The sequence below is a fragment of the Solanum stenotomum genome, chromosome 11, assembly GCF_019186545.1.
Source record: "Solanum stenotomum isolate F172 chromosome 11, ASM1918654v1, whole genome shotgun sequence".
NCBI classification, from domain to species: Eukaryota; Viridiplantae; Streptophyta; class Magnoliopsida; order Solanales; family Solanaceae; genus Solanum; species Solanum stenotomum.
In genome coordinates this window covers 10566190-10581429 of record NC_064292.1, presented here as the reverse complement: position 1 = coordinate 10581429, position 15240 = coordinate 10566190, and the positions used below count along the sequence as shown (strand labels likewise).

The 15240-nt window shown below is 31.4% G+C and overlaps 1 protein-coding gene across 1 annotated transcript; it reads right to left on the bottom strand.

Moving 5' to 3' along the window:
• Nucleotides 1-8268: 8268 nt before the first annotated feature.
• LOC125844399 (L-ascorbate oxidase) lies at nt 8269-15240 on the bottom strand. The gene is made up of 5 exons (XM_049523715.1): nt 14772-15240; nt 14258-14350; nt 12688-12900; nt 10479-10673; nt 8269-9476 (listed from the first exon to the last, which is right to left on the bottom strand). Exons 1-5 carry the CDS (start codon nt 15030-15032, stop codon nt 8517-8519), a joined length of 1722 nt encoding a protein of 573 aa, XP_049379672.1. The 5' UTR covers nt 15033-15240; the 3' UTR covers nt 8269-8516.

The window sequence follows — 15240 nt, the reverse complement described above, 5'->3', positions numbered from 1 at the left end:
AATTAAAGGTAGATGAATACATGAATATATATTGAAATCTCTTAATAAAAAAACATTTATAATAGGAGGTGAGAAATTGATTGAATTGAATAAATATTTTTTCATCTATATCGAAAAGCTTGGTACATATAACATATTTCTTCTAAGGTAATTTTATGGACTCAATTTTTAAATTCATAAAAGCAAATTCTGCTCCTATTTTATTTCAAATTCTTTTATGATATATAATATTCTTAAATTAAATTTGTTCAAGAATATGATTAGTGATTGGTACTGTGTAACTTGGACAACTATTTTTAAGTTTATGACTCAAAAATATAGGCAAAGGTTAATTTTATAGCAAGAATTTAAAAAGAAAATAAGAAGTCTTTTATTACAAATAAATCATTTGTATTAAAGAACATGCACTATGCATAATATTTGTTAATGCATTTAAAATAATTGTTATGAGTAGTGCGAGAGTCAAAACTATTCACTAAGTAATGGTAATATTTTAATTTTTCATGTTAAAGATATCATTCAAGTAAATTAGTAACTTCTTTCTATATTAATGATATATTTAGAACTTGGATAATTCATCTCCTTTGTCATATGTTTATAAATGTAGTTAATACCTTTTGTTTGGAAAAAAGAAGAAGAAGAAAGTGCATTATCCACAAAAGTGAAATTGTTCAATTTTATATCTATTCTATATAATAGATGACTCAATATTATTAATTGATGATCCATCAATTATTTTTATTTTCTTATTATTTTTTAATTATCTATATCGTATATACACATAAAATTAAGCATATACAAAGCGTTATGATACTTTTTTCTAACAAAATTCATAATTTTTTTTCTCATTTTCCTATTGTTTTCATCTAATTATTTTAAAGAATCTAATATATATTAATAAGAAAAAATCAGCTACATAATCAAAAATCTGATGTGACACTTTTCTATGGTCACCATTTTTATTTATTTATTTCTTTTTTTTTTGTATCTTTTCTTTCTGTTTCTTTCATTTACCTGTGTTAAAAAACTATTGAAGAAGACAAAGGAAAAATAATGTCCAGTTTATTAGCGGCACTTATGCATATCGATAACTATAACATATAAATCCTTTGATTAAACACATACTGGAGACTTTTATGATCAGTGAACACATCCACATGAACACCATAGAGATAGTGTCTCCACATCTTCAAGGAAAAAATCACTGCCACCAACTCCAAATTATGAGTCGGGTAATTCTTCTCATTAACTTTAAGTTGCCTAGAAGCGTATGTTATCGCCTTACCAGTTTGCATCAAAACACAACCAAGACCAATTATAGAGACATCATAATATACAACAAAACCATCTGAACGTTCTGGTAAAGTCAAGATTGAGGTTGAAGTAAATCAAATCTTACATCTTGGAACATCCTATCACAAGTTTTGAACCATTGAAATTTCACTTTCATCTGAGTCAAAGTAGGCAAAAGGGAAGCAATAGAGGAAAACCCCTCTACAAACTATATATACTAAGCAGCTAAACATAACAAACTCTGAATATCTGAAAGGGAAAGAGGTCTATGATAGTTCTTAACTGCGATGATCTTTTTAGAGTCATAACAATAATAAAGCCAATTCATACCAACAATAACATTGAAATCGAGCATATCTAGCTCTACTAGATCAATTGAGGTGATTTCTGAAAAACTCAAATTAGACAGTTTCTGAAAACCCGTTTAGCTAAGACTGAATCATTGACATGAATAGAATCTGAGAAGGGTTCTAATAGGATTTCAAGACTGATATCAAACTTCATAGAAATATAACAAATCATGAAACTCCTAGATTTAGCAAGGCATAACCATCAAACTGAAAGACTTGAAACTGTAATGACCCGCAAGGTCATTTTTGAAAACTTTTATAAAATTTCCATTTTTACCTCTCCCGATAATTGTCCCGAGTCATTGATGATTGTTCAGTGAAGTTGGTTGAAAATTTTGAACTATTCGATAACTACAGTTATTAAATTAGTGGATATTTATTAAATAATTAATTTTTAATAGTTGATGATTAATGGGTCAAGTCCATATACCCTTACCAATTGGCCCATACACTGAAATAAGTTAAAGGAATTTAGCAGTTTAGAATAATTTAGGGAAGGAAAACGATAGTAAAAAGAGGAGAAAATTTCCTGAGTGGCGTCGGACGAGAGGGCACGAGGGCACCGACTTCAGGTAAGTTTATTCACAATTTTCCATCATTGAATGCAATTATGAATTTCTGTAATATAAAATTTGTGGTTAGAAGTTAGTGGAAAAATCCTTAATATGTTATAGTTGAATTTAGATTGGGATTTGAAATAAGGAATTGGCAGATGATATATATACATTTATTTAACATTTTTTTTTAGGAATTTGGAATAGTGGGTATTGAATTATAATAGTGTTAGTTTGATATCTGGTGAGAGTTTGAATGTCTTTGGTCAATTACGTGTTAGTGGATAGCATATAACTTGGATGATAACTTTCAATTTGTAATAATGGGCCAATGATTGGCCATAAGGAGCCAATCATTGGTGGGAAGGATACATATATCGATCAACACATTGCAAATGGGTTAGTTTTTTTGTCACAATTATTCTTGCAGTGCGTTACTGATTTCGTAAATTAGTCGGGGTTGAATTTTATATTTTGGTTATCACGTTATGATTCAAGTTTTGATATATAAAGACATGTAATTAAATATTAGGCATATTGCATTATGTAAATACCATTAGGTTGATGATTTTGGAGAATTGAAACTTAATCCTAGACTTTGAAATTTTAAAATATGAGAGTTGATATATTAATTAGCACCAAGATTAGGAACTTGTTTATAAATTTGAGTGAGTTTTTGGGTCTAAGCTGGGCATATAGCAATATGAGTGTTGTTAGTTTTGAAATCTTATTGTGATTATTAATGTGAATAGATTGCTTTGAGTTTGAAGTACAACGAAAAGGGAAGGCTCAAGTCCCGGAGTGATTGTTCTACTATTTGAGGCAAGTGGATTTCTAAACCCTTGTTAAGTGTATGGAATTCGTGTATTTCCTTGTAATATGTGTTTGGGGTAATGAGACTTGGTGATTGGTTGACTTGTCCACATTGATTAATTCTAATAATGAAAAAGGGGTAATAAAGGGCAATGTGATTAATTGTTTGTGTGTGAAGTGTTGAGAATTGTTGGTGACGGGCATTGGTACGAGTACCGGTGTTATAAAGGGAAAGTTTATTACTATAGAATGCGGATTGTAATCCGAGAATGCCAAAGCATATGGGCATTAGTTGATATATTGTTGACTTGATTTATTATGCGTGATTGTGTTCTTTATTGAACCAGTATACTGGTGATAGCTGAGGTGATTACATATCATATTGATATTTGATTGAGATGCACCATCCCTTTTATTGAAATCATATTCTGCATATGCATTGACATGAGATTGAGTATAAGTTTGGCACGTGGAGATCGTCCGTGCGAAATTTGTTTGATTTATGTTAGTGCGTTGAGATCGTCCGCACAGAAACGTGGAGATCGTCCGTGTCGGTATATGGACCTCGCGAGTCCCCCATGGGTCATGAACTCTCGATGTATTTCCGAGGAGTATCATGTATATACGGTTGAGAGAGTACTTGGTATTCTAAGGCATATCATTTCATGGTGTTATATTGCATTGCAGCTCATGACATCCTTCATTCTTAATGATTATGTGTTTTATTGGTGGTTGGAAAGTACTTGATATTTGATTACCTCTAGTTGATGAACTTGATCTTGTGTGTTGCTGATATTTGTGAGTGTCTTTTTTGTAGAAGTTGTGATTGATAAATATTGAGTTTGTTGTTGAGGATATGTAATTTGTTAAAGTGATTGTTGTTGAGCTGGGTGATATATAAACTGTGAACTGTTAGGTTGGGTTGGTTTTATGCAGGTTGTAGTTGTGGAGGTTCGTTTGGGGTGTAAGGAGTACCCACATTCTATCCCCTTAGCTTGTGTTTAGAAGTTTACTTGTTGAGTACCGTGAGGTTGGTACTTACCCCTTGCTTCTACAAAATTGTGTAGGTTGACAGCTCTTTCAGATTCGGCTTAGTATTTTCTTTAGCAGATTGAGCTTCGGGACATACTCGAGAGGTAGCGGTTCATTCCAGACGTGCCCTTGAGTTATCTTTACTTTCAGTTTTGTTCTATTCGAGAACTATACTCTGAGACTTGTATATTTTTATTCGAATTCTGTATTTGGAGGTTTGTACATGTGACAACCAAATTCTGGGTAGTGTTGAGTCTTAATTAAAGTCTTCCGTTTATTTATTATCTTTTATTCTCGTATTTCTACTTTTCTATCGTTGTAGTTGGGTTAGGCTGACGTGTCCGGTGGGAAATGGACACGTGCCATCACATCCGAATTTGGGGTGTGACAGAAACATACCAGTGACCAAGTCAAGGTAAACCTCATTATCATGTCGAGTTTGAAGAGCATAAAACCTATTCTAACATTTTTCGCCATAAGAATGAGATGAAGTACCTTTCTGAGTTGGCGGACCTGAAGAAGGGTTAGGCTGAGCACGACGACGACTATCTCCACCTTTACTAGGAATCGAAAGGTAATTCCTCAAGCTATGAGCAATCTTACCACAAAAAAATATTCACCAGAATCAACAAAACAGTCTCCCAAAGAGTTTTTCCCACACTTTTGACATGTGGGAAAGTTTGTTTACTAGAAGCATTACCTTAAGACTTAGGGCTAGACGGTGTATCTTTGTTGAACTTCAGAAACTGAGCACTAGTAGAAGATGGAGACGGGACTCGATGCCTCTATATAAATGAGAATGACCATCACCACTGGATATCTTATGAGAATAGTCTTCAGTATCTGTCTGAGCCCTCTTAGTCTCCCTAGCACTCTCCTTAAACTTCTCTTCCTTAATCTATTAGGCATGAGTCATCAACCTTAAATTGTCCATATCATTTATCAACATGGAAAATCTAGACTCTTTTAGCACCATTTCTGAAACACCAAAAACAAACTTGCTCATTCGAGCTCTAGAATTGATTATCATCACTAAAGCATAATTAGAAAGTTGAGTGAACTTTAAGGAATATTCCTTCATGGTCATACTTACTACATTGCCTCAAATTGATGAATTCTTGAACCATGGCGTCTCTCATCTTAAAAGAATCGATCAAGAAAAACTCATTCGAATTTATCCCAATCCAAGGGACCCACATCAATAGCCCTTTTTCCTTTCATTGTTTGAATCATATTTGAGCAACAATGTTCAATTGGTAAGTGCCCAAGTCCACACTGTTCGTCGGCATAACCCCCATAATCTCAATAATCTTTTGAATCCCTTTAACAAACTTTTGTGTATTCTCGTCCATTTTAGAGCCATAAAATTTTGAAGGATTCATCATTGTGATGTCTAGGACTCAAGTCGTTGGTGTTCCCATATTTGAGTTTGACATGAGCTATAACCTAATGGCTGGCTTGAGTGATGAGTTTTAGATTTTGACTTATTTAGGGCATGGTTTTCATAGTTTTATTATCCTCAAATGCCTAATTTATGCTCTAAACTGATTTTAACATGTTGATTTTCAACAATAAAGGCTAAGGAGCAAGGGAAGGACATTACCGAGCAAAAATGAGCAAAAAAGCTGAAGAAGTTGAAGAAAGGCAATCCTGATGATCGCCAAGACCACTCCGTGAGCCGCCGAGTGGATCTTCTCGCTTAAAGTTCCAGCATATTAGCCTTGGGGAATAACCTACTTGGCGATGGAAATGGACAGTCAGTGGACTGCCGAGCGGATCAGCGACCTCGATCCTAACCGCTTAAAGTCACAGAACCCTGAGGATAAAGACCCAAGGCAAATCGGCGATGGAACGGACGACTTACTTTGCCTAATGGCTTTGAAAGCCAAAATTTGAGAAACTATAAATTGATTTTCAAAAAGCAGAAAAAGGCATAAAATCTTTTAGGAATTCTTTAGAGAAGTCTTATCAAGTTTTTCCTGAGTTTTTCATTGTAGAACTTAGAGCTTTTGAGACTTGATTTAAGGAATTTTCAATTGAGTTTTTGAATTAAGTTGATTCGAAGCATCGTAGAGATTTTGGAATCATTATCCAATTCATGGATAACATAATTGGTAATTGTTTCTTCATTTTTATGATGTGTGGCTAAAACCCCAATTCTTGGGGTGTGATCATGTGATTATTGGTTTTAATTAGCTTATGGGTATTGTTGTTTACTGCTTTAAATGTTTAATTGAAGTGTGTTTGGTCGATTTTTGTGTATTAACCCATGAATTGTAGTTGCAAATACAATTTTAGCTTAGTGTTTTGGGCCTGTTCGAGAGAGAGGTTTTAAAACCAAGGTTATCGATCGATGATTGTAGTGTTTGGGTTGTTGTGGGTTCAGCTCGAGAGAGTGAATCTTAACTCATTCCTACCCATCTAGCTCGAGAGAGTAGATAAATTAAGGTTTTGGGTTGTTTATAGTGTTAAGTTTGTCGAGGTTTGAGAGAACTCGATCGAATCGTAATAGTTGTTCGAGAGAAAACTATTGCATGTATAGTCTAGCCTATCCATTGGGAATCAACAATTTATTAATAAACTTCAATTACCCATATAGTGAAATTAGCCGATAATTGATCACATCCCTGAGAATTCCTCTTCTACTTATATAATCCCATGTTTTCGTGATTATCATAGTTGTTAATTGACAAACCAAATCCCCCCATCTGACATTCGTTGTCAAACCTTTAACTTACTTTGTTTGATTTCGATAATGTCTACTTCTATAATCAATATAAATCACAACTTTTACTTCTTAATTGAATTATGTATTGTACCGCTCCTTGTGGGTTCGATCCCAACTCTTTGTTGGGTTTTATATTAGATAACGATCGCTTACACCTAGTATTGGATGAGGTGTAGTTTGAGCATTTATCATGGTGTTATTGAATTCTCTTGTTGAAGTTGGTTTGTGATTTGATTGTGTTGTAGTTGAACCCTTTTTACCTTTTTGTGTGTTGTTTGTTGCCTTTGAGCAGGTGACGAAATAAGTGTTAATGGAAGCAATGCCGGCCAGCTGGGACAAAATGACGACATTGGTAACTTGAACGATGTGAATGAAGTACAAGTGAATATGGTACATTTGAGTGGTGTAGGTGTTATCTGGTTGCCTCATATTGAAGGGAATGTGGTGTTCCACATGACAAGCACGATGCTACAACTCTTGCAAATGAAAGTGTTATTTGGAGGCTTGGCTCATGAGGATCCCCATGACCATATTCAAAATTTTATGGATATTTGTGGTCCCTTCTCGTTCAAGAACATATCCTAAGAGTCAGTTTGACTCTGATTGTTCCATTTTTCTCTGATGGGAGATGCTACCAAGTGGTTTGCCGACTTACCTAGGGACTCCATTACTACTTGGGATGAATTGACCAAAGCGTTCTACACAAGGTTCTTTCCTCCTTCGAGGATGATGTCATTAAGAGATAATATCCAAGGTTTCAAACGCTTGAATGGTGAGCCAATCCACGAGACTTGACTACGGTTCCAGAAATTGCTACTTCAATGTCCGACTCACGGACTCCCAAACAACGTCTTCCTACAACATTTCTACCGGAGTCTAGATTCGGTGAAAAAATAAGTGGTTGATCAACTTTTTCAAGGAAGACTTGATTGAGAAAATTAGTTAGAAAATAGCACAAGACTACAATCCTGGATTCCTTGTTCCTTAACAAGTTTTGTGAAAATTTTAGCGAGTTAGTTATCTTTTCAATTCGTTTAAATTATGTTGTTTAGTTATTATGTAAGATTTGTAAACTTGAATAATGCTTTCGTTGTGCATATTCTAATATTTGTCATTGTTCAAACACAGTGATTATAGCTACCTCTACTAGACATCTATCATTTGTAGGGAAATTACAGGTTATCAACTCTATTATCTTCTCCTTACATAAATAACTATTGAATCAGTGAAAATTCTACTGCGATGAATGAACTTGAATGCCTTTAAAAAAGTGAGATATTCGCGACTCAGCCTAAAAATACTTCAATTTTTTCTTCATTTTAATTTTTACTAACAATTATATTATCACTTACACTTTTTCTTTGCTTAATTTAGAGAGGTCAAATTACAAGGTTCACCAAGAAAAATAATGTGTCTACTATCTAAAAATCAAACTAATTCTTGTGAATAAAATAGTTGTCTAATTAATATTTTGGACAAATTATATAAAGTATACTACAAATACATAACCTTGATATCAAAAGGGAACTTAGAACAATAGTCAATCATAAACAAGTTAATACATTCCCAACAACATTTAGGCCCTTGACCTCTTAATAACATACATTTTAATATTACCTCACCTCCTCCAAGTCACACTCAAAATAAATTACAAAAATCATTATATATATGAAACTAAATAAGAAAAGAAAGAAAAACCCCTCTTATCTTATATTCATCAAGAACCAAATTTCAATTCAACAATATTTAATTATGCTTGTTAGTCATGAGCATTTTCCCTGTCAAACCACAAGCCAAAGCTTCTCTAGGTATATTCTTAACAAGATGAACACCCTCAGCCAATATTACTCCCATTCCCATATGCAAATGAGGTTCAATGTGACAATGAAAAGCCCAAACTCCAGGATTATCAGTCACAAATCTTAGTGCTGTCCATCCATAGGGATAAATCACAACAGTATTTCTCAATGGTGGATTCTTTAAATTGAACTTCTTCACATGTTTTTCACTAAACTTCCCTTCACCATATCCCAAAACCCAAAAATCATGTCCATGTAAATGCCATGGATGAATTTCACTTGCACCTTTACCTAATGCATTGGCATTTTGTAGTATAATGTCAATTGTAGTATTCATCTTTAGCATATACACACCATTTCCATATGTAGCATTAGAATTTGGTGCTTGTTTCATAACATCATAGTCTATAGGGAAATTATCTGGTGGAGGTCTAGTATCGAAAGCATTGTTTATTCCATATCGAATGGACCCTAAGTAGGGTGTCGTTGGTAAGACTAATGACACGTTATTAATAGCCCATTTTGTGTAACCATCGATTTTATTCTGAGTATTGAGTAAAATAATACGACGATTGTTTTTAATTGGTGGCTTAGGTGATCCCATTAGGGCAAGAATTTTGTTAGAAAATGACTTACTATGGTTATAATCATTCCAAAGGGGTGCAATAGGTGGTGGTAATGTTGGGAATTTGGATGCTGAGTTTGGGAGATAGTTCAATAGAGTGAGGGCTTGAGGTGTTTTTGGTTCTCTTCCTCTTACACTTGTTGAAATCCAATAGTTTTTGGAAGGGTCTTGATTTGTGGTGAAAAGAATTGAATAGCTTTCACCTGAATAAATGTCTATGTCTTGTACTGAAAATGGTTGAACATAGTTTCCATCTGCCTCTACCACCACCATCTTGTGACCCTATATAAACATAGACATGATGAATACATGTGAGCATTGATGTACATGTTTCGCTTATCAAAAGTAAGTATAACTTATCTTAATCTGAAACAATATTTGATTAGATCAACACAATATTTTAAAATAAAATTTCTACATTCAAAAACTGATATAAGCTGCATTTTTTCTCGTATCAATATGATATAAAAATATAATTTATATCTCAAAAATATTATACTTACCTTTTGTGTTAGTAAAATACCCATTGCTTGCCACTATGATACCAACTTCTATATGTTATGCGCACACATGAACTTTCCTTGTGCTAATTAAGTTGTATCTTCCATATATATGCCTTTATCAAATTCAATTTTCTAAGTGACATACATATATATCGAAAAAAATCATAATTAATTTTATTTTCTTTTTAAAAAAATGTCCAATTACCACAAGGTTCTTGAATATTGTTAGTATATATTCCTTTATAGTTTATTGCATTCCACAAATATGAACAAACTACTTAGTATCAAAATAGAAATAATTTCTCAAGAGTCTTCTACTTTTCTATATCATCTTCTATTTGTTATTAATTATAATTCACTTCCATCTCAAAATAAAAAATCACATTGAGATTCATAGTCTAGTTATTTTAAGAAAACATATGTGGAATTACACTAGACGTATTATTGATTATTATATTTATGATTTAGCTGAACAAATAAAAAAAATTCACTTCACCGACACAACCACACGATACTATGCTAATGTAAGCCATATCTATGTACGTACCAAGGAACCACATGAAACGAAGAATTTAAATTAAAAGTTGTCAACAACCTAGGTCACCCTAAACCCTACCTCCAAGAAACCTCCAAAGTAAGGAAAATGTAGAGAATATCTACTAGTACAACTCATTGCACTACCATCCGATAGCACAACTATAATATTGGTACTTTTATCTTTTTGGAAAATGTGAATTAGAATATAATGTACAAAAGAGAGAGATTTTGTGTATAACTTTACCCCAATTGCCAAGTTGAGTGAAGCCAATGCAGTGGTACTGGCTAACCTAAGCCTGTATGTCTTGTTGGGGCGCACGCGGAGAATCTGAGGTGCGTATTGCTCACCCCCTCTTAACTTGCACTGTGGAAGCCGTGGGTTGCTAAATTGCGCCGCCATTGAACAATTGTATTGACCTCTCCCATTTATCAACAATGTCTGGTTTTTTTCAATACCATAAGAAATGTAGAGATTAATAAAAAAATTAAGTTATAATTTATGTTGCTCGGACTCTTTAAAAATATTATCGAATATATGTCGGATTCTTTAAAAGTAGTGTATTTTTTAAGGATTTGACATGAATATAATTAACCACATTTTTTAAGAGTCTCAGCAACTTAATTAGGTTATTATCATTCTCGTGAAGTTAACATTTTAAAAATATAAAAATAAAATGGTATTAATACAAGAATAAAAACAAGATAACTTGTCAACTTTAGTGCTAATTTATTAATGATTAAGTGATAAATTAAAGTAGTAATGCTTATGAATTAAGTGATAGTAACAATTTGTTAACATAATTATTTGATTATGATTTATTTGAAAGATGAAGAAAAATTAAGTTTGTTAATTTGTAGGGAAAAAAACATATTTTGCATAGGCTACAATAATCACTATTTATATATTTTTCAATGTTGTTTTAAATCGAAGAAACTTCTTTAAAATATTTATTCTTTTCAAATTATTTGTCTATTGTCGAAGTTTTATTAATAAATATAAGAATATTATTAGTAATTAAAAAAAAACATCAAGGAGATTACTGTAGAACGTGGTCTTCAAAAAGTCAAGAATAATTAATTGAGATTCTTGTCTATAGCATAAGGAAAAGAACAAAAATATTTGAATTAATTAATAAATGAATAATTGTTAGCATGGTGCCTCATCTATCCCTAAACTTAAAGAGTGAAGTTAAGAAAGAGGGGGGAAAACGTTAATACTTTTATAACTTGTTTGTCTGAATAATTTTTAACTATTATTTAATGAAATGTTATTGTTATAGAGACTTTATAATATAGCATATAATATAAAGAATCATTTTTAAAAAGAAGTTTGATCGTTATGATAAAAATCTGCATGTATAGATAATATCATGTCCGAAGATAGAAGACAACATAAATCTTAATTAAAAATATTTGAAATGAAAAAGAATCATAATATCGAATTAAATTAATTTAATACATAAAATGGAAATTAGTTAAGAGAAAATGATTCATTTAAGAATGAAAGTTGAATTCTAAAGAATTTTCACTTTTTTCACTCTAAATTATCACACTATAAATTAAAAAGACAGGTATCAATAAAACTTATAAAAAACTACTATATGAGATTTTAATTATTTAAGTTTGGTTATGAAAAATTTTCACTTTTCTTCGACGTTGAACACGAAAGAAAACACATTTGATCATAAAATTTTGAAATTCAACTTCCTCCTGAATTTCAAAAATTTGAAAAACATCAGAAAATTATTTTCCACTCCAAATTACTTTAGAAAAAAACACTTCAATTTGTATTCTTAACTAAACACAAATTTTTAAATATAATTTTTTACTTTAAAAATAAATAAAAAAATTAATTTTTTTTTACAATAAATTAAGCATGGACCAACGTCCACTTATGGATTATAATGGTACGAAAAAAGACATCATCATTCAAAGAAACATAACTTTTTCGAAGTGATTTCATGATCAAAGCGTGTATAAAAAGAAGGAAAAAAAACACACACACAAAAAGGGGTTGAGATTTGTCAAAAAGTACAAAAAGGAAAAAGAACATTAATTAAATGAATTCAAATGAAGATGGGGGCCTTAATTGAACACATAATTTTTTTAAGTAAATAAATGTGTACTTATTTCTATAATAATTTGAGCTTTAAGAATTAAACGTGACAAAAAGAACACTAAAGGTGGGAGATGGCTTTAATTTTACACCATATATATTTAATTGATTAAACAATTTGATAAATCTCTTTGTAGACTTTTTAAACAATAAGATGGTAAATTTGAGTATTAATACCCTACTTCAAAAAAATCAGTTTTTTTCAGTACCTATTTCCATAGATATTCTAATTGAATTGGTAAGAAAAAAAAAAGTATACTAATGTTCTCCACTATGTATTTTTTCAGTCATGAATTGGTTCGTGATAAAAAAAAACATTTATTTCTAGTAGCGATACCTGAGGTTCACCAATCCAACGAAGAGGATTTGAAGATAAGTCAACTTCTTGTTCATGTGAACCTTTGTGCCACCAATCACTTAGCAATAAATTGAATTCTCCATCATAATGGAATGGTTCATTTTCACCTTGTGCAACATCCACTATGAGTGAACCATATAGCCCAGCTGATCTTTGCATACCATAGTGTCCATGATAGAAATATGTCCCGGCCTGTTTTAGATATTTGTTATAATTAATTATTCGTTGGATGTTCCATCAGATCAATTTTATTAAAAAGTCGGATACTGAATTTCTTTAAGTCATGATGATAATTAAGTATGTGTAAATTCCACTTTATTGAAATACGCTGCTTCTATCTAAGAATATAGAACAATATCATGTTGTATGCTTTTCCTATATAAGATCATATCCAATATTATCACTAATAGGTTAACTATTTTCCTTTTCACTTTATTAAAAAATACTCTATTTCTATCAAAGAATATAGAAAAATATCATGTTGTATGTTTTTTCCTATATAAGATCATATCCAATATTATCACTACTGGTTAACTATTTTCATTTTCATATAATTTCACCAAGATTTGAGTTTTTTTTTTTTAATTTGCTAAAATTATTAATTGTTCTAACTTACTTTAATAAGTAACATGTAACAATACTAAGGCATGTATGAGATGGAAAGGCTAAGCACTAGCTATATTAAGGTGAAATCCCAATTTTATGTGATGTACTTACTTTTTTTTAGTCAATCTTAAAAAATTAATATATTTTTATATTTAGTAACAAATTAATTTTAAAATACTTATTTTATCTTTAATAAATTATGTATATTCACACAAACATCTAAAACTTATTTTAGATCAAAAAATATTTTTTTAAAATTATTTTTAAAATTTTGTGTTAAGTCAAACAACAACAACAAATAAAGAAGGTTATATTTCTATAGTGGGTCCATGCTAATTAAAATTGGTTGAGTAGAAAAATGATATCTAAAGATTTGCTAGATCATCAATGTCTAGCAATTATTAAAAGTATATAAATAAGTTAAACAAATTGGACAAATTATAAACAGGTGAAAATAGCTAGGATAATATTATTTTTTTCCAGCAAATGTTATATTCAATTATGCCCACCGATTTAAGTAACTTATAGTTTGAACTAATTAATCTTTTTTTTCTCTTGTCTTTTGAGTTTTGATTGATTACTAAAAGACAACATTTTCCCACTCAGATCAAATCTGTCAATTTCTACATTTTCTAATGCAAGTTGTCAGAAATTAGATTAAAATAATAAAAAGGTACCATTTGAAAATAAGTACTCTAGTTACTAGTTAGTTAATAAACTTTTAAGATATTTGACTCAACTGGTAAATACTCTTTTATCTTTAATTAGAAGTGTTAGGTTCGAAATTCCTGATACAGAGTCGCCTTTTGTTAGAGAGACATTAATAGAGGAGATAAATCACTCCAAAACTCAAATCTAAGACCTTATTAAGGGAGGAATATTCTCATCTGTTACATCGCAAATTAACTAAATAAATCACAAAAGAGTAAAAAGAAGAATGTACCTTATCAACTTTAAACCTATAGACAAATGTCTCTCCAGCATTAATGGCACACTGAGATATTGCTGCAGTTCCATCAGCCCATGGTGTTCCAAACTATAATTTTAAAAAATGAAAGTGAAATAAAAGCCATACTCATTGCCTATAGGAAGAAGGGGCCTCAATGAGACCAATTTGAGAAGGAAAAAAAATAAATAAAGATCATAAAGTAAAGTATTTAGCATAATTCCATAAGTTGAGTAATGTACACAACCTTATTTCTATCTTGTGAAGGCAGATAAACTATTTTCAATAGATTCTAAATTCAGGAAAAACATATCAAAAATCAAATATACTGGCTAGTGACAACTTTCAACTTATTAGTTCATAATTTAGCATATATAGTACTCCTATAAGATATATTTACTCAATTGATTCACTTATAAATGACTTATCGATTGATATAGCAAGTTACTTATACTGTCAGTGTATATAAGAGGTCAATTGGGGCATGGGAGACGAGAGGGAGATCACTAACCTGTCGGATCCCATGCCAATGAATGACAACACCTTCAGTATGAAGTTTATTAGTAAGTTCAACAACAATTATGTCCCCAGCTCGCCCCCTAATTGTTGGACCCGGAAATGCACCATTTATTCCCATCACAACACTTTCTTCACCATCTGTTGACCAATGAATATACCCAACTTCCCATTTAAAATGCCTTGTTTTTGCTAATGAATGTCCAAGCAACATAAATGACACCAACAATAATAACAATAATCTTGAGGAAGACATTGTTAATTTGTAATTAAAATGAAGTAGCTAGCTAGAAGAAATTAAAAAGAAAGAGAAGTTTTTTGTATATACAAAGCTCACACTAATGGAGCTTTGTATAGTTAGTTTGTGAATAATGTTGTAAATTGGAACATATATATAGAAAATAAATATTGGTAGATAGATACACTTTTTTAGTCTAAATGGGTGGGTGTGTTGAGAGGATTAT

Coding starts and splice junctions, on each gene's coding strand:
- LOC125844399 (XM_049523715.1), bottom strand. CDS start 15,032: ATGTCTTCCTCAAGATTATTGTTATTATTGTTGGTGTCATTTATGTTG. Junction 14,351..14,771: donor ATTGGCATGGGATCCGACAG/GTTAGTGATCTC, acceptor TTAAAATTATAG/TTTGGAACACCATGGGCTGA. Junction 12,901..14,257: donor ATAGGTTTAAAGTTGATAAG/GTACATTCTTCT, acceptor TATCTAAAACAG/GCCGGGACATATTTCTATCA.